The sequence below is a fragment of the Pinus tabuliformis genome, chromosome 7 (genome assembly GCF_031772625.1).
Source record: "Pinus tabuliformis cultivar Carrire ecotype Pingquan chromosome 7, CPIR1, whole genome shotgun sequence".
NCBI classification, from domain to species: domain Eukaryota; kingdom Viridiplantae; phylum Streptophyta; class Pinopsida; order Pinales; family Pinaceae; genus Pinus; species Pinus tabuliformis.
In genome coordinates, this window is record NC_142293.1 from 1923920229 (window position 1) to 1923940788 (window position 20560).

General features: G+C 41.0%; 1 protein-coding gene across 1 annotated transcript; it reads right to left on the minus strand.

The window, feature by feature from the left end:
* Positions 1-19639: 19639 nt before the first annotated feature.
* On the minus strand, positions 19640-20038 carry LOC149256210 (uncharacterized). The gene has a single exon (XM_089455265.1). The coding sequence runs from the start codon at positions 20036-20038 to the stop codon at positions 19640-19642; it is 399 nt and encodes a 132-aa protein (XP_089311391.1).
* Positions 20039-20560: the final 522 nt, after the last annotated feature.

Sequence of the window (20560 nt, forward strand, 5' to 3'; positions counted from 1 at the left end):
TTTGGAAGCTTCCTGGGTAGTTGACACCTTGCAGAATGACTGTGCCACTTGGCCAATCTCGCCCAGCGCAGGTAGCCTTCATTGGAGTTGACTTTCAGTGCAGGTACAAAGAGGAGCAGTTGACATTCAGCGCAGATGCTCAGTGGAGCAGCTGACATGATCCAAAAATAGCCTGTTTTTGAGTGTTTTCAGGTGGAGAACTGATGGGAAGTGCTGTGGTTTGCTGACCTTGTTCTTCTAGGGGTAAGAACAACATGTTTAGGGACTGAGGATCCCTGTAATTATTGACATTTCATGCTCCATGCTGCGAGGCACAAAAATGTCTATAACATGAATGTTAACTAACTATTAGTTCCTCAAACAGTTTAGAACTAATTTAACTGGACTTAACTCAGTAAACTGAGTTAACTAATTACAACTCAAATATAACTCAATCTTATCTCTTTAATTTAAGGGATAACTATTGCATGACTTCAGAAAGGCTTCTAACTTGAATTTCTCCAACTAATTAATTTAAAATAAATTAATTAATTATTTCCAAGTAGTTATTAAGACTAAATTCGATTTTAATTCACAATTTAATTCAAGGAAAAATTAAATTGGAATATTCTTGTTGCCATATTTCAATAGCATCTGGGGTACAGATTAGGGAAGTGTAGACTTCATCTTCTTCCTCCTCTTCTAACCATAAAGGTAATTCATGATCTAGATATGGTTGAGAAGGAGGGTACAAGAACAATTGTTTGGAAAAATTCCCATTTTTATTAGTCATATTCCTAGCCCTGCAACTTATGTAAGCATCAGCAGTGGCTAGCCATGGCCTTCCAAGGATGAGAGGATAACCATTGAACTTGGTCTTAGGTTGGAGAACTAAGAAGTCAGCAGGGTATTCCCAGGAATCAATGGAGACCATCACATCATTAACAACTCCCTTAGAAGATACTATGAACCTGTCCGCAAGCTACAAGACTATTGTGGTCTTTCTTAATGATCCATGGAGATTCAATTTAAGCATAGTCTCCTTAGTCATCACATTGATGGAAGCCCCAAGATCGATCAAGGTATGGGGGAAAATGATGCCATCAATGTGTACATCTACTACAGGACTTCTAGGATCTAGATACTTTGGGAAAATCACCCACCCCAACATTAAGTCAGACAGTTTTCCAATGACATTAATGGTAGGGGTGTCTTTCTTTCACCTTCCTGGATGTTTGAAACACTTCTCCTTGATTAAATTGTTGTAGATGGGGACGTCCTTGATAGCCTGGAGAAGCGGGATTCTAACAAGGGTTTTTCAATTCACCCAGAATTTTAGTCTCTTTTGGGGTGTGCTGGATAGAATGGGTTAATATCTCAGGAAAAAGAGGTGGATTTTCTTGAGGGGCACTTTCCTCCTTTTCCTCTTCACTCTCCTCAAGTGGAGATGAAGGTTGATTATTCGGACGCACTCTTCTAGACCTGACGCTAATTTCTTGAATTTCCATAGCATAGGCAGGTTAAGATGCTTCTCCAATGTAGACCTGTTGTGGATGTCTGCTGTTCAAGTTCAGATTAGGTTGAGAAGACATTTGAGGTTTCTTAGGTGGATCAGGGTCTAGGGGATGTTGTTGAGCTGAAGGTAGAGTCAGTAAAGCTTGAGCTTGGTTGTATGGGGGCTCCACCCCTGGGATAAAGCATTCCACCGAGGTTGTGGGGAACATATGGCTGAAATGGCTGGTTGGCAGGTTGGATATGATATTGAGGTGCAAAAGACCAGGAAGAAGGTGTGCACCATGAAGGATGAGCAGGAGGGCACCAAGGGGGAATGGATGTATTCATTTTAGGGCTGTAATATGAATAGGATACCCCTTGCATGCCTTGCTGGTATGGCCACGGTCCTTGAGGCCTCCTTTGGTTTATGTAGCAGAGTTGTTCAGTCACCCCTTCAGTTCCCTAGTACACATATTTTAATCTAGGCAAAGAGAGGCACTTTTCTGTGGAGTGGTTTTCCTCACAGACTAAACCGATTTCTATAATATTTGATGCACATTCATTCCTAGGGTGTGTCCCAGTGCATCTAGGGTAAAAGACAGCTAAAGCTTTCTTTTCTTCCTCCTGCTTCCTCCTGATCTACATGGTGCCCATTTTCAGAGTAAGGGTATGCACCATTTCACTCTTAGAGTCTTCCAACATGTTCCCAATTTCACTTTTTATGGATGTGTTAAAGGAGGATGAACTAGCCATAGCTTGACTAGCCCTACCCTTCTTTATAGCTACCCTAGAATGATTTTTGAAAACTATATTGATATCATCATAGGGTAACTAATAGATGTCCCCTCTTGACAACAGTTTTAGGGTTTCTAGGAGATCTTCCCCGATCCATCTAAGAAGGACTAGCTTAAGTGATTCAGGATCAAGGGTGCACCTGGCCCTTTTGTAGCTGAGTTGCAATCATTCCTCGTAATCTTCTAAAGATTCATCATGTCCCAAGGTCATTCTAAAAATTTCCTATTTGGTATCATTGAACCTGTAGTAGTCCCTATACTTATTGTTGAAGGCTTATTTCATTTGAGCCCAAGTGGTGATACTTTCCCTAGGTAAACCCATGGTTGCATCTTTGAGAGTGGATGGAAGCAATTTCAACTTCTAGTCATCAGAGGTGTAATCATAAGTTTTGCATATGACAGAAAAATTGAACAAAAATGTATCCGAGTCTTCTGAGGTCAGGCCATGAAAGTGAGGAAGAGAATAGGGGCTTATGTTTTTCATCCTAGCATCCCCATTAGTTTCTCTAATGGGAAAGGCACCCTCATCTCTATTCTCAGGTTCTTCTCTATCCGCAATCCCATTTATATTTTCAGCCATGGTGTAAGTTGGTGGAATGGTATTTTCTTCTTCCACAATAGGCTCTTCAAAAATCTCTGGTTGTTCGCCTAATAGGTCCTCTAGTTCACAACCATCAAAGAAGAGGGAAGGTTGGTTGTTTGATGTGGTGGGGGTATCTAGAAAAAAATTCCTTGATTTGTCTCTACTCCTACGAGGCATTAAAGGAGTTTTCTTTTCTCTTTTTAGGGTTTTTTTAGAACTACTTTAAGAATGGAAAGAAAGAAAAACCAAATTGAAACTACTTTTTGAATGGGACTACTTACAGAATGGGAAAGAAAGAAAAACCAAATTGCAACTAGTTGTTGAATGGAACTACTTGCAGAATTGGAAAGAAAGAAAAATATTGCAACTATTTGTTGTAGGGAACTATTTGTATAATTAGAAAGAATTAAGGAAAGAAAGAATATATAAATCACATCTACCTAGACACCTCCCCGAAAATGGTGCAAAAAAGTGATGAGCACTAGTATTGCAGCAAGAATGTTGCAACTCCCAGGGCTACCAACTTTACTTCATCAACTCGAGGTTTGTACAAACTTGGAGGTGACATTGTTGTGTACACAGTAGATGAAATGGTCTACTCTTGTCACTTTTCAACTGGGGCAATAGATGCTATGGTTTATCAAACCAATCTTCTATTAACTAGAAGAAGTCTGACTACCAAATGGAGAAGGAAAAATTATCCTAGATGAAAGAAAAGGAGTGTTGCCTAATTTAAGGAATGAAATACTGAATTGGAGGATGTTGTAAAGTCAAATGAAACCATCTAACTACACATTTACACATTTTTCTTGCAAAATAAACCTATCTTAACCTTATTTATAACATGTGATGATCTAGACTAACCGAGAATGGAATCTGATCTAGGGAGTATTATAACTACTTCATGCATGCACTAATTTAGAAATTGTAGAAAAGATCCTTTTTTGATGTTTTAATTTTATGAATGCAAATGCTAATGTTCACTTCTTCTTTGGTGTGGGATACAGGTATGGAGGGGAAGGTATGGACTAGTCTCAAGGGTATGAAAGCCAAGTTGAGGCCTAACCTAAGCTCAGATGACAATTTTTTCTAATTTCGGGCTTAAAACTGGCTATTACAGGGTTTCCTGTAGTACTACTACAGGATGTCCTAGTTCTACTATAGGATGCCTTGTTTTACTACACAAAATAGGTCGAAAGCTTAAGATATGGTAGGAAAGGCAGAATGAAATTTGGGAAAGATATCTGATGGAGAAATAAGTCATGGAGGAGGTGAAAACTATCCCAGGCTCATTTAGATGCTTCAAGATGGTTGGATATGCTCAATGGAAAGGAAAATTTGCTTACAAAATAAGATTTCAGATTTAGGGTTTAGTGGACTTTTGCAGTATGGGTGAATAGGAATTGGATGAGGAAAATGTGATGAGGTCTCCCTGCAAGTTAGAAGCTCCTGTAACAACGTACACTCTTGTCTTCATTTATGCACAAATTCATCTATACATGGAAAATATTCATTGAATGAAGGAAAATTGAGTTATTATTAGCTAATGGCTAAGTTCATGAATGGAAGTTCTTTGAAATCTTAAGATACTAGCATGACAATTGCAAATAATCCTAAGAAACTCAAAGAGAGTGACCTATTCATCAAGAAACCCTAGATCATGCAGTAAAACAAGAAATCTACTTTTGGGTTGTGTGAATGGAACCCTCAAGTCATGATCGCGTGAGGAAGACGAGGTGAAACCCATTGTCACAAGATTTTCTAGAGTGTCTATTGTTACTAAGATACCCTTGATCTAACTATCCATAAATGGAAGCAAACTAATTAATCTAAGCATACATGTACAAAAAGAGGAACCTATGCTGCTAGGGTTGGGCCCTAACCCAAGAGCTTCAGCCCTTTGATTCAACTCAATGTTAGATCAAGGGAATGCTTCTCATTTTCATTAAAATATCAAAAATACATAAGAGTCATCAATCATAATGTCTTAGCTCGAAAATGCCTCTTGGCTACAACAACAAAAAGTCCAATCCTAATGAGGCTCTAGGCCTTCTTATTTATAAAACTGAAGCTACCAACATCTTCCTTAAATTTAGGGAGGCTTGGCTCCCAACTCAAGATAAATTGGTATTAAACTATCACTGGCTTGGCTACCACTAACCTTAATGGCTCGGCTGCTTGTAACTCCAAGCTGAAGAGATCTAGTGGAGGAATCTTCAAGTGAGTGAGGAGCTAAGGAGGGAGATCCAATCTCCTAAAATCACTCTTTCATCTACTTTGAGTTCCTGCACTTTAATTAGCCAAAATTTTCTCCAAAACCTACAATCAATGCACATTAGACCACAAGACATGACATCTCATCTTTACCCTTCTCATTAAGAAAAATATAACAAAACATGTAAAGAAATGTGAGAAAAGTTTATTTTAATAAGTTGGAGAGTGGCATTAAGGTCCATATAATTTACCCATTGATGAGCCTCATCACTATTTCATGCATTTGGACATAAGGTAGTTACCTGTTATCAATATCTATGCCATAATTGTAAACATAAGGCCATGAGTTATAAGGTAACTTAAGAAGAAGAAAAATTCTCACTTAAAGTATGGAAGAAGAAGAAAATTGTGGCCTCATAATATATGGTCTAAAGAAAAAATATAAGTGGTATGTCGGTAGTGGTTTTTTAAGACACATGTCAAGGGCTCAAATTAATTTTATCAACATCAATGAAATAGATGGAGGTAAAGTAAATTTTGGAAATAATGCATCCACTAAAATCATTAGAAGATGCATAGTTACCATTGATAATGGAAGAACCAAAGAACAAGATGTTTTATATTTAGAATGAGTAAAGCATAATAGTTTTAGTGTTAGCTAGATATGTGATCCAGATTTTGATGTCATATTCAACTCCAAATAGTCTGAGATTCAAAAGTCGGACGCAAGCAAACTAGTAGCTAAAGCTATCGGGACCGATAATAATAGATACATACTTCTTGAATCAAAGACCAATCAAATCCATGATTAAAATATGAAATTGGATAAGAATATCTCTCATTTCCTTCAAATAGACAATGCCTCCAAAGGAGAAGAAGAAAAATGTATCTAAAAGTTGAAGATAGGAACTAGCAAGTTCAAACGTAAGCTTCCTTCCAAATGTTTTGAACATGGAAGGATAGGTCATTATGCATCTAAATTTCCTTATGGTGAGATGAATAATAGCGATGATGACTCAAAATTAAAACATAAGTATCAAAAGAAGAAACAATCCAATAAGAAAAAGATTTTTTACTTGAGAGAGAAAAGTGAAAGTGAATGTAATGAAAGTGTGACCATTGAATAAAGGGGTGAAATATTATTCATCACTGAGGCTAAAGAACTTGAAGTAGAAGTTGATTATGAGGTATAACTTAAAAACTGCATTGAAGGAAATAAGGATCCTCAGAAAGAAAGAAATTCAGTTGATGCAACAACTTCAAGACAAAAGTCTAAATGAAGACATAATTCTTACTCTCAATGTCGAATTAGAAGAAGAAAAAATAGTAAAGGAGTATTTTTTTTCTTAAAGAACTAAATGAGAAGGAAAAATTAAGTGAAATAATGGAAGAGGGAGTTATCCTCTTCCTCGTGAGAGATTAAATGGATTAGCTCAATTCAAAGTTCCACAAATTAATTGAGTCCCTAGATAACATTCTCAACATGCAGAGGCCCTCGCTTATGAAGACAGGTCTTGTTTATCAAGAAAATTGCAAAGCATCCATAAGAAACAATGGAGTAGGTGTTTGAAATAATAAAATGAATATGACTCATCACAAAGCATCCATAGGAAATAATGGAGCAGATGTTGGAAATCAGCAAATGAATATGGCTCCTCATAGATCATCCACAAGGCACACTCAAGAAAATATTGATCAACAAGGGAACATGGCTCCCTAAATAAGTAACTTCAAAATGTTGGGATCTGCTTCTATATATCGATATCAAAATAAAATATTTGGTTATTATTTCTCATGCACAAAGTTTGGCCACAAAGTACAATATTGTAGAACCTATGATGTGGTCAGGTATGTTATAGACAATTTTGTGCCTTACAGCAACAAGCATGAATTGTCAATAATCCAAGGGATCCAAAGTTCCCTAAACATGATGTTCCTACCCCTAGAGGAACAAGGTCAGCAAACCAACAGCTCTCAGATCAGTTCTCCACCTGAAAACACTCAAAAACAAGCAATCCTGAAATCAAAGCAGGTGCTCCACTAGGTTTCTGCGCTGAAACTCAGTTGCTCCATGGTGTACCTGCGTTTCAAAGCAAGTGGGACAAAGGCCACCTGCGCTGAGCGAGAAGGGACAAGTGGCACAGTGAGTCATTGCTTTTGAATCTTCCAAAAATGACACTTGGATCAGGTATTTCGCCTTGTGATGAGTCAGAGGCTCTGTTTCTCCAAGTGGAAGCAAAGTTCTCCAAGTGGACTCAAGAACTGAAGATCAACTAAAGATTAACTGAAGAGAGAGAGGACACAAGGCAGCTACACATCAGTTGCAAGCTGACTCATCCTTTCTCAATTCATCTATATATTGAGCTCTCTCCTATGAGCTCAGGAGGCTGGAATTTTGTGCAAAGTAATGATATGTTGTTGGTTTCACTATTGAGTTATTGGGTGATTGTTTGAGAGAGGTGAAGAAGAGCAATTCTTTCTGCTGGGAGGTGTTGCTGGGTTGGAGCCTTCAATGGTTGTAATACTCTCAGAACCTTTACTTATTCATTAATAAAAGCTATTAAGGTTCTTCTATGTGCTCTTGTTTCAATAATATATTGTGATGATTGCATGTTTGGTTTACACTAATCCATGAACCAGTTATGATTGCATGCCTCTTGTAGTTTCCTTCTTTGTTATTTTGCAGGATCTCATTGTAGCTGGGCAAGCAAAAGAACAAGGAGCTAGGAGCAAGCGGCCAAAGAGAAGAGTTTGGATTCGACATTAAGCGCAAGGCAACGGTTAGTGCATTTCTCCATTCTCTTTTGCTTTCATAAAGAAGTAAACCTTAAGTAGTTTGTTTTACAGTTGTTGCTAAGGAACTATCACCCTTAGAGTGGGATAGGGTCATCCGAGTCGGATACTTTTCCCTACAACAAACTGGTGACTCCGCTGGGGATCGTATCCGTTTGATTGTGTTTGTAGTATTTTGCTATTCATTTCCTGAACAAAAGAGTACCAAATCGAAAAGCTTTTGACTATATCAAAAGCGAAGTAGAGGGCAGCTACTCTTGCTCATTTTCTGAGCAAATTCATGATTTGAAGAGCTGATCTACAAGGATCCTTGTAAGCTCTTAATGATAGCTTTTCACCTTCTTAATCATCCCTTTGAGTGTGCTTGACTGATTGCTTCTGATTTGAGCAAAAACCGTGCATTTTTGAGAAAATTATGACCCGGAAACTGTGAAAACGCAATTCTCGTTTTCTAAAGCAGGTAGTACACAGGCTACCTGCTTTGCAACGCAGGTCCCGAAGGGGCTACCTACGCTGAGAGCCAGTTTGGCTGTGCAGAGCCTGCGTTGGCCCAAATTTGCCTAGTGCATTTGGGGTTTCCTCCTTTCTCTTGCCTGTTTTCACTTAGTTTTGCTGCTAGGTGTCAGTCTTGTGCCTGTTTTGAAACCAATATTACTTGCCATCATTCTGCCTCTGTTATATAACGAAATTGTACTTGTTCTTTGTATTTCTTACTCATTTACAATTTCCCATAACGAAAAGTAAACTAGTCATGCTTTTGACCTCTTAGATCTGAACCTGTGTTAGGCATTTTGCTGGTCTAAAGAGTTAGCTTGTTTGCTGTCCATAGTTGATTAGTCATTTTACTTTCGTTAGTATGGTTTGATTTCATGTATTTCCAGTGATTAAGCAAGTGAATCTTAAGGTGTCTTTTGATTTTGGACAAACTTGTTTACTTTCGCTTTAAATCGAAATCAAAGTTATATAACCACTTTCTTTTTGTAATCCATCCACATTAAGAAAGGGAAAAGAAAATACATGCATTGTGCATTTTGCATTTGACTGTGTGCTTGACGATTTAGGAAAAATTTGCATTTTAGTGTGTGCTCTATGATCTGTGTGAAAATATTTGCCTTTCTTTTCCCTCAGTAGTTAAGGTTTTCAAAGTTGAAAGATTGAAAAGTTTGTTTCTCATCTTAGACTGCATTCAGGAATTTGTTATATACATCTCGTGGTGATCCTTAAAGGCAAACTGATAAGCAAGATCAACATTAAAATAAATCCAATTTACATAACAACGCTTTGTAACATAACGCAAACACATAGAGGTCTAGGTAGAGACGTGTTCCGGCGTCGTTAAACATAGTGACTGTCGATCTCTACGAAGGTGGGTGATTCCTCCTGAGAGTCGGTTGCACTAATACGGACTTGTGCTCCCACATACCGTCGCGTATATATTGGGAGACCCCTATAGGCAATTATCCTTTATCCATAGGAAGCCGTGTCGACCGCCCTACTGATCGCGATGCAGTGAACACAGCATTCACGAAGATTGACCACCCGTACCGTAAAACGTATTCTGTGGTTTCGCGAAAAGTTTGGCACACCCTCTGCCTAGAACTCCAGAGAAGTTTCTTTTGGCCTTTTTCAAACTCTATAACTGAAAAAGTCCATCCGAGCATTTGTCACTTCGGGCTCGTTAAAACATCGAAGGCGACTAGAGTCATCTTTAGCTTTTTCTCGACTCTTAAAACATGAAAAAGCAAGTTTGTGTCTAAAAGCGTCGTTAATAAAATTTATTTTAAGCGGAACATAATCACCTGTTATTCCCACGTTGATCTTTCAGTTGAAACGTATGGAGCCCACCAACCAAGGAAGTAACCTTGGCGGAAGTCCAAATCCCTTATCCTCTTGGGGAGATGTTGGTGCGCCTCATATGGCAACATTGTCACTTCCAGGATTGACAATTGGCCTACCTGTATGGCTCTTTTCAACTAATGTAGTCCAGATCGCCACTAATCCTGAGCAGTCGAATCAACAGTCAAAACAGTCTAGAGCTACCCACCAGCCTTCCACTTCTTACAATTCTTCCTCTGATCCTTCATCTTCACAAGGTAGAGCCGGCAAAAGTCAGCCTCCCATGGAGAAGAAGGAAAAGAAGAAGAGAGAAAAGAAGCAGAAGGGGCCTATGGCGAAGGCGACTGGGGGCAAGCAAAAGACAGCTAACAAAAACCCACACACTGCACCGACCGGGCCTAAATCGCCATGTGTCATTTGCAAAGGGGCCCACTTCCATCGTGATTGTCCTTGTATTCCCCGGATACTAAGGGACTGGTCCCCAAGGTTGCACAATCCGGTAGCATCAACCTCTGGTAGTCATGTTGATTGCAGTCCGTCAACTAGCGAGAGTGAAGGACGAAGAGGGAGACCAAGATCACCCTGTATATTGTGTGAAGGCGATCACGCCATCCACAAATGTCCATTCTTAGATGAGGCAAAGAGAGTTTTGGAAGATCGTCTGGTTTCACCGTTACGACTTCCTCCTGGATACCAAAAACTCGCGCCTAATCCCTCGATAGTTGAAAATCCAGCCGACCCGCTCAAGTGGTCGGCTGAAGTGTCGGTCATTGAGAATGAACCTGCTGAATCCAGACCAGACGAAAGTCTAAAGGTCGAAACGGCAGTCGACCCGGTTCTTCCTTCGGAGGTTTCATCCTCCAATGACTCCGTCATTGAAGACCCATCTTCAAATGACACCCTCACTGAAGAGGATAAGGATGACACCGTCCATATTCTTTTCATCAACACAGACTCTGATGAGCATCAGGGCAATGCGCCCATTCCTTTATCGCAGGAAGGAACATCGTCAAGGTCGTATCCGGCCGTATATTCGGTCCCACCACCAAGCAACCTAGTTGTATCCTTTGATTGGAATCAACTAGGCAGACCCCGGTTACCAGCCAGTATCCCATTCAGAATCATAGTCCAAATCTACAGAATGGTGATGGCTGGAACTATCATTGATGAAGGGGCGTCTGTGAGTATCCTTTCCTCTGTTGCTTGGAAAGCACTGGGTTTCCCGGCGCTTTTACCTGAGATGAGAAATCTATCAGGTTTTGATAAAGGAACCAGTCACCCGTTAGGGATTCTCCCCAATGTTCCAATTACATTGAAAGGGAAAACAGTTCATATGAACATCATGGTCATCCAAGGACCCTTAGTTTATAACTTACTCCTTGGACGAGACTATATATATTGCATGGAGGCAATAGTGTCCTCACTCTTCAGAGTCATGTGTTTTCCGCACGAAGGAAGAATGGTCAAGCTCGTAGACCAACTTTCATTTCCAGGATCACGCATTGCAAATAGTCAAATACCATCCCTTAACGGTCTATTCACTCCAGGAATGCCACCGCCCCCGGTTCTACTTCCCGATGAATGCGAGTAATTCGAGAAGAAAAGAATTGGGACCCAGGGGGCATGCACCCTGGCCTGCCTTGGGCAGAGAAAACCTTAGGTATAAAGTTAATTTCCGCAGAAGAATGGACTAGTCCGTACCCCATCCGAAAAAGGAAGAGAGGGTTGTTCTAGGATAAAATTCTTTTGTCAAAGTTATGTTGAAGCGGAAGAATCGCTCCCTTTGTCTAAAGAAGTGGGCTCTCCTAAGGAGGGGATCTATTTGTGGCAGCAAGAAGGCACCATCTTTGAATGTCAAGCCTCACCCATTAAAACAATATGTTTTAAAAGAGAAGTAGGGGCAGTCTTCAAAGAAAGAGAGGAAATTGTTGCAACAAGTAGTCACCATCCTTAGCAACCTAATGATAGACATCGCCGAAAAGAGAGTTTAGTTTGCGGCAGCAAACAAAGCCATTTTTCGGATAATAAGTAAGAGGACAGAATCTCGAAATTATACTTTATACCTGGGGGCATGCAAACCTTTTGGAGTGCAAGCACGGGACGACTATTTATTTTTTTAAATTTTTAGGTCCTCCCTTTAAACCTGTAGGTCTAACCCGTTAAACTCGTAGCATTAGCCGTTTCCAGCTTGCATAAAGAAAGGATGAAAGGCAAAATTTAAAACCTGCCAAATTGGAGTAATTAGTGAGGTATCGCTCCTTAAATAAGATTACCTCACCTAAAGCATTCCTTGTATTAAGACTGGTATAATCGAGCAGTTTTAGCAATGTTCATGCTCGTTAAAAAATAAACGCAAGAATCGAGCAGTTTTAGCAATGTTCATGCTCGTTAAAAAATAAACGCAAGAATCGAGCAGTTTTGTACAGAGTTCATGCTCGTTAAAAAATAAACACAAGTTGTGAGCAATCTTTCCCTACAGTTCAAGCTCATCCAGAAAAAATGAACCGGTAAACAACCTCGAGAAATGTAACCTTTGAAAGCCATATTAAAAGCCCTTGGTCGTGTTTATATGCCATCACCTCCATCCGTTCATTTGGCCAATCGTTCACCTCCATATGTTTGTTTACCCATTTTGAGGAACAGCTGCGAAGAGTGATTTCACTTAGCCATCCTTGTGACACTGCCGTGATTGGAGAATTCCAACCTGTACCTGGAATCTGCTGCTATCCCTGTTCATCACTCGTTCCTCAAAAGACAAGTCTTCTTTGAGCTCTTTTCACTGACTCGTAAAATATGAAAAGTTTGCCGAGTTTTGGCCTTCCAGCTCGTTAAAGGACAAGAAGAGCTATCCCTCCTCTAGATTTTAATCTTTTTGGACCTGAGGGATTATTACACAAAAAGATCGAGCGCTTGTTTTGTTCGGCTCGTTAAAGAAATCGAAAATTCATCCCTTCTGTATTGTTTTATACTTTTTTGGACTTAAGGGATTAGAAGACGAAAAAGGAATTTTGGAGTTAACTTTTCGTACCTTTTTAGACTCTCTAAAAATGAAAAGGACCGAGTTTTCTTTGTCGTTAGACTCGTTAAAATGATTAAATAGCGACAAACTTGTCTTTAGACGAGAACGAGTTTCCCTATCGCTAGGCTCGTTAAAACATAGCGATGGGCTTGCCCGAAGGGTAGGTTATAGAACAAGCATATGTTATCCTCCTCAAGCTTGACAAAAATAAAGAGGTACTGGTCAGCAATGACTGGGGAAAAATTGGGAGAACCTCACAGCATTAATGGTAGCAAGTCGCTCTTGAACATGACACTTTGTCCTCCGTATCACATCGGGTTGGGTTGTTTCATTCGCCGGTCTCATAACCATGGTCCTCGCCACACCATCCACAATTGGGGTAATGCTACCAATCCATCACATCAGTGTCGTTATATGTTCAAGAGATGTGGTTCTGTAAAGAGTCAACCGTGTTCCACCCACTACCATACATTATCCTTCATCCACTTCATGACCGCCACCCTGAATCATACATCACAGTTTGTTTTCACCTCATCACAATCACTAGCTCCGTTCCGTGTCACTGATGTGGGATTCATTAAGGCCCTCCTTTGACGGATCGCTCCTTGTCGACATCAGCTCATTATCCAAGGAGTTGATCTAGGAACACCCCCTCAGTACTTTGAAGCTTGCATGCCTCAATGGCAAGTTTCTCACTTCCGGCGACAGGTATACATCAATGACCTTCGACCAGAAGATTTTGCATGGTGGTCGACGCCAAGTCCTTTATTCCCACCATGTGGATTGTACTGCCGTACCTTGAGGGTCATCATCCTTATCGGTGACTCCTCTCGCGCTTGTTAACGGTTTACATCATTGACCGGTAATCAAGCGATGTCTTTCCATGTTCGACTTCAAGAAATTCTCACATGGATCAACTTGTACATCGAGTGAAGATCGGAAGAGATTGAAGACCCCAGATCTAGTTTCATCCATCCGGGCTGCGATATATATTCAGGACATAAAGACATTTGATATGTACATCATTACAGCAGATGATCATCCTTCTCAAAGGATGATAATTTCAGCAGAGAATTATCAGTCTACAATCAGACGATCGTCTGTTCTATGTACCAAAATGTATTTATAAAGCTGAGCATGGGAATGCCCGCCTCAGCTAGATCATGAAAAATGTATGAAAAATAATGTATTGTATTGTATCTTATTACAGGACACTTCTCAGTAGATTGAATGAACTTCGGATCCTCTCAATAAAGCATTTCACCCGATAAACGACCTCATACTTTAGGGGGCATTTGTTATAGACAATTTTGTGCCTTACAGCAACAAGCATGAATTGTCAATAATCCAAGGGATCCAAAGTTCCCTAAACATGATGTTCCTACCCCTAGAGGAACAAGGTCAGCAAACCAACAGCTCTCAGATCAGTTCTCCACCTGAAAACACTCAAAAATAAGCAATCCTGAAATCAAAGCAGGTGCTCCACTAGGTTTCTGCGCTGAAACTCAGTTGCTCCATGGTGTACCTGCGTTGCAAAGCAAGTGGGACAAAGGCCACCTGCACTGAGCGAGAAGGGACAAGTGGCACAGTGAGTCATTGCTTTGGAATCTTCCAAAAATGACACTTGGATCAGGTATTTCGCCTTGTGATGAGTCAGAGGCTCTATTTCTCCAAGTGGAAGCAAAGTTCTCCAAGTGGACTCAAGAACTGAAGATCAACTAAAGATTAACTGAAGAGAGAGAGGACACAAGGCAGCTACACATCAGTTGCAAGCTGACTCATCCTTTCTCAATTCATCTATATATTGAGCTCTCTCCTATGAGCTCAGGAGGCTGGAATTTTGTGCAAAGTAATGATATGCTGTTGGTTTCACTATTGAGTTATTGGGTGATTGTTTGAGAGAGGTGAAGAAGAGCAATTCTTTCTGCTGGGAGGTGTTGCTGGGTTGGAGGCTTCAATGGTTGTAATACTCTCAGAACCTTTACTTATTCATTAATAAAAGCTATTGAGGTTCTTCTATGTGCTCTTGTTTCAATAATATATTGTGATGATTGCATGTTTGGTTTACACTAATCCATGAACCAGTTATGATTGCATGCCTCTTGTAGTTTCCTTCTTTGTTATTTTGCAGGATCTCATTGTAGCTGGGCAAGCAAACGAACAAGGAGCTAGGAGCAAGCGGCCAAAGAGAAGAGTTTGGATTTGACATTAAGCGCAAGACAACGGTTAGTGCATTTCTCCATTCTCTTTTGCTTTCATAAAGAAGTAAACCTTAAGTAGTTTGTTTTACAGTTGTTGCTAAGGAACTATCACCCTTAGAGTGGAATAGGGTCATCCGAGTCGGATACTTTTCCCTACAACAAGGTATAGAGGATATGCTCAAGTATTTACATGGAGACATGTAGACCAAATTAAAATAATGAAAAATGTTGGGTTGTGCTATATTCTTTCCACGACTAACCGACGTAGTTAAACGGGGGGTTAGAGGGGGGCGGTAGCCCCCCTTCGTTGTGTCGATTGCGTAGCGGGGGGGTCACAGGGGGCGCGGTAGCCCCCCCTGTCCAGGGGGTTTGAGGGGGGCGGGTAGCCCCCCTCTACGGGGTCCGGGGCAGCGCCCCGGGAAAATTTTTTTTGGACCCTATATTAGGTTGGGCGAACCTACCTATGGTTTTGTGCATGATTTTGGCACATGGTATTGGATGCGATGGTTTTTCGGTCCATGGTATTGGATGCTTCGGCATGTATAAATATGTATTGTAACATTGAAAGGAACATAATGAAAAATCAAGCTGGTAGTCCCGGTTTGGGATCCAGGGAAAAATCTCTGTGCATGTGTTTTATGGGTTATGCTCTCGCATTGTTTATTTTCTTTGTTTAAGAATTCGTATGCAGGTAATTTCTGTACAGGGTTAAAACCTACAAAAAATCCATTTCTACAAGTGTTGAATCTTGGTATTGAATGCCACATATGGTAACATGAAGTTCATATAGCATGATATTGCAAACTCAACTCTAGATGGTACAATAGAAAGGGGCTTCCTATCAATGCTAGTAGATGGAGAAGAGATTAAAGAGGACCTCTATTGGGCTTGATTCCTCAGATATAATCCTTTGGAGAAATGTTCTTCAAGATCATCATTTGACAAATAAAAAATTGAGGAAGAAACAACATGTATGGGGGAAGTATTTGAACTATGACTCTTCTTTGATTAGCATAACATAAGTGAGATTGATAGAATATTTTTACATGACTTGATATCTCAAATCTAAAGAAAGGATATGTGAGGAAGACATGTTTTTCACGAGAAATTAGAAAGTGCATAGATGTAGTTACTATGAATGAAGGAAGAATGATCTTATGGGGAGATTTTGAATATCAATCATGAGTAGTGGGATACTTAGATCAAGACCATAAGAAAACATATCATCACAAAGGCAGCCTTGGATAAAGTCTAGAAAAAGGGTAAGTATGATCTCACAGGAAGTATAGGAACAATTATGAACAATAGTGGAAGAATGGTCTCAGGGGGGAGACTCTATCAGAATCATGATATAATAGTAGGAAGAAAACATGATTTAGTCAGGTCCACAGAATTGTCCAAGAATGAGTTATGGAATATTTAATAGATACTTATGTAGGATCATCAACATGGAAGTTTCAACAAATATCCATGTCCATTTTCCATTGATGTCAAAGAGCAAGAGTTTTTAGAGACAATGATATAAAGGAGAGAATGAAAGCGTCAAAAAATGGAGCATCATTACGAGTTTGACATCAAATGACCATAAATGTATAGTAGTGTTGCCTCAATGACAAATGGGTAGATAGTTTCACATTGAGTTTTGATTGCTGTTGGCTTATATGGGCTTGACCCAGGTTCGGAAGAATTATTTATCCAAACAAATCCTGTAGATACTGGCCCTTTCGGCAACAGCCCGCGAGGCGCGGACTGAGGTCTCACCCGAGGTAGCAAGGAAGGGTGCTGGAACTAGGTTTCCGCACCCTGGGGATGTCTTAGATGTGGTTTGGGGCTCGCGCATTGTTCTGTAGCCTCGCGCTACGCTAGATCCGCGCAGTTCGGAATACCCCTATCGTGCTTATTACAGATTGAATCACTTATTGCTAGTTTGATCTAGTTAAAATGGTCTTTAAGCAAACATTTATTACTTTTGGTTACTTCGCACACCAATATTAATCTAGTTCACATGTATTCAACCGTAGCAAATTCAGAAATCATAATAGTTCATTTATCATAAAAGAGTAAAGTCACAACCAACACAGAATTCAGAATAAACTTATCTTTATTATCAATCTTCAACAATACATCTAGATCCACCCTACGCACTCAGCTGTAGGGGTATGCGCACACAGCTACGGACTTTCCAGGCCTCTATGCACACAATTGCAGAGCCTCTACCTTCTACCCTACTCCCTCAACTCGAACTTACAGATTCTTTCAAGCTATTGCCTTTAAGGACCCATTACATTCCACCTTTCAAAGAACTACTTTCCCTCATAGAGCCCTGCTCTATTTATACTTTCCTTTGGCCTGCGATCCCTCCTCGGGCCGACTCTATTACTATTTCTTTACATTTTTTTTGGGAGGACTACCCTTTAACTCAACCTGCTATAGGTCACACTCCGCGCTTTCCGCAGAGTCTTTTACCCTAATATTACCCACAATTCCGGGCTTCGCACCCCATACTCATTCCATAGGGCTTGCGCTACCCAACAGTCCCCCAACACAATCATCGTGACTCATCCTGAGTCACTTGCTGGCATGGCTAGATGCTCTGCCTTGGCATCACAGTTCGCCTCCCATTGAGTGGCATTCATCATCCGGCTGCTCCTAGTTTGTCTCCTGCAATGCTTCATCCGTCTCCTGCTTTAGTGTTTCTACCACATCTCGCAACCGATGATACTCATTCTGCTCTGCTTGGTTAACACAGAACACCCCCTCCGAGGATTTTAGCACAAGCGGGGGAGCCGCATACGAGACCTCCTGGTACCACCGTAGCCCTTTCCGACCATCGTATCTTCTCTTCGCACCGTCCACTGCAACCTGTGTTGCAATTTTGCAAGACCTTGGGTGCTGTCCGCATGATCCCAATCATCGGGAACCATCAAAGGTGACTTATTGACTACATCTCCACCCATGGTCACCATCTGTCCATCCTTTTGTTGTTCTATTGTAGTGCGCCATCCTGCCCCTAGGCAGGGCGATGACATCCGGACCAATTCTACTTCGCATTCCCTTTTTTCTGGTACATCCCCTGCTAGCGATGTTGCAGCTTGTGGGATACCCGTAGCTGTTAATACCGGACTCCTTAGAGAGTCCTGCTCCTCCCTTAGCCAGATTACTACCTTCAGGCGCATGCCTGGTGTAGAGGTGATGAACAACTCCATTTAATTTCTGAAGCATAGGTTGTGTTGTGGAGGTAAATCCCCTCTGCGGATAGAGGCGATCCCTACTAGCCCAAATGGGGTCTAGCAACAATCAAACAACGCTAACACGCAGGTTCCTAATTGCAAATCAAAGACCGATGATGAGGGCCTACCTGGATTCCAACGCTAATATTTGTAGAAGAGTCATCGCTCCCGTTCCTTTGCTCGGGCTGGTCACAATCCCCACGATCCTCGTGAACAGACACCTACACATGCAAAGAACGACACAAATACAAGCATAAAATCCAATATATGCAACTATATATCAGTCCGAAAGGATATAACTCAATCATCATTAAAAAGATAATAAGAGTGGAACCATAATGATAGTCATCTATTATTGATAAACAAAGAAGAATACAACCATAGTTCTGATGTCAAATCCTCCTTTGGTTGGGTGATCAACAACACATGCCTTGCAAAGCTTGTTGGGAATGGGGATCAAGCCTCTCTCTCCTTGGTCACTTGGATAAGAATCTCCTCATCTAATGATTTAGCCTCATGGGAATGAATAAGGCTCCTTGTAGCATGAACTTGGCAATTCTCAGACTTTGAGACTTAGAATTTGGAACTTGGAGACTAACTTGTCAAATGCAAAAGGACAAGCTTTTATAGATAGAGGAGAAGGAGTTAGGGTCATCCACAAGATTCATGGGATTGGCTTTATCACTAAGAAGCTTCCATGAGAGGTGGAGAACTACTTCCCTTCTATGGAGATTTGAAGCCAAGATGAACTAACTCAAGACGGAATCAGTTCATGAATAGGTTAGGAAGAACCTTCGTAAGTTTGTTTGTTAAAAACTTTACCCAACTGGGCTGGCGTGAGTGCGACTCTGAGACAGAGCGCCAGCTGGCGCGCCCTCTTTGGAGGATTCCCCCCATTGGCGCGAGTGATACACAGTGGAACCGCGCCAATGGAAAAAGGGCTATTTTTATGGGTATTTTGCAGAAGGTTTCTTCAGGGCATATGAAGTACATACTCAAGGGGATACAATGCAAGTGTTTTCAGGTTATGTCACTTCTCACAATTCACGGAATAAGTCCTCCAATGTGTGGGAGAAGGGGTAACAGGGACGGTGACAAATTACTGTGCAACAGGTTGCCCAGTAGATTCCCTATGGTGATTTATAAGCCATGCGAACTTTAGTTACCCGGATAGCCACTCGTTCCAACTCGTGTAACCTTCTCGTGTGAAATTTGTGGTCAATCACTTCATATCTGGGTCGTACTGTTGCTCTTAATTGCCTGCCGCCTGCTCCCTTTTGCCATAATGCAGCCTTCTTATCATGAAGAGTGGTATTAACGGTCATCATTCCTTGGAACAGCACACCCGCGTGGCTTTGTCCATGGAACCACGCCCTTGATTGTTGGCCAAATGTACGTGCACCCTGATACCTGTGCCTTTGTCCCCCATACTACTTTATCGTCCATCGCTCTCTTTCAACTGGGCGAAGCGATGAGACTCTCCTTGGAACAGTTAGTTAGGCAGTCGGCCTACCTATATAGAGCTTCAGGCAACTACCATTCACTCTTCCCGAGAAGGGGTCTCTGTTGAGCTTAGCCAGCTGAATTGCGCCCCCATCAGTTACTTCTTTGACGACATAAGGTACCAACCAATGCATGCGAAGCTTACTTGGGAATTTCTCAAAGTTACTGTCATATAACAATACAAGATCATCCTTCTTGAACGTGCACACCTTGATATGGCGATCATGCCATACTTTCTCGCGTTGTTTTTGTGCCTGCTGATGAAATCCCACCAGAAATTGTTCTTCGTCTAGTTCAATGAGTTGTACGAGCCTTTCCTCCAAGGCCCCATGATTTTCCATTCCTATAGTTGCTACAATCCGCAGACTGGGCATGATATATTCCATAGGCATCACGACCTCCTTACCATAGACTAGTCAAAATAGTGTCTGGTCTATCAACTTTTTGCATGTGGTTCGGTATGCCCATAGCACAGCAAGGATGCGCAAATCCCAATCATTTCATCATTCATTGCAAATCTTAGTCAGCGCGTTTCCAAATTTTTTTGAATGCCTCAATGGTCCCATTTGCTTTTGGATGGTATGGTGTGCTCTATTGGTGATATAGCTGGAATTCCGTAGTGAGCGCGCTGATGGTTTCATTCAAAAAATGTGTTCCTCAATCACTCATGAGAATCTTAGGACACCCAAACCTAGTTAACACATTCTCAAACAAGAACTTTGCCGTTTTCGTGGCTGTGCAATCCTTAACTGGCTGTGCTTCTGCCCATCGGGTCAAGTATTCAGTCACAATGATAATATAGCGTGCACCCGTCTTCCCTCACGATTCAATAGGCCCAACGAAGTTGATCGCCCATTTCTCAAATGGCTGTAGCATTACCTGTGGCTAAAGTGGCATTTCATCCCTTCGCGATG

What these genes read in the sequence shown, in the direction of transcription:
- LOC149256210 (XM_089455265.1), bottom strand. Translation starts at nt 20,038, where the DNA reads ATGCCTATGGAATATATCATGCCCAGTCTGCGGATTGTAGCAACTATA.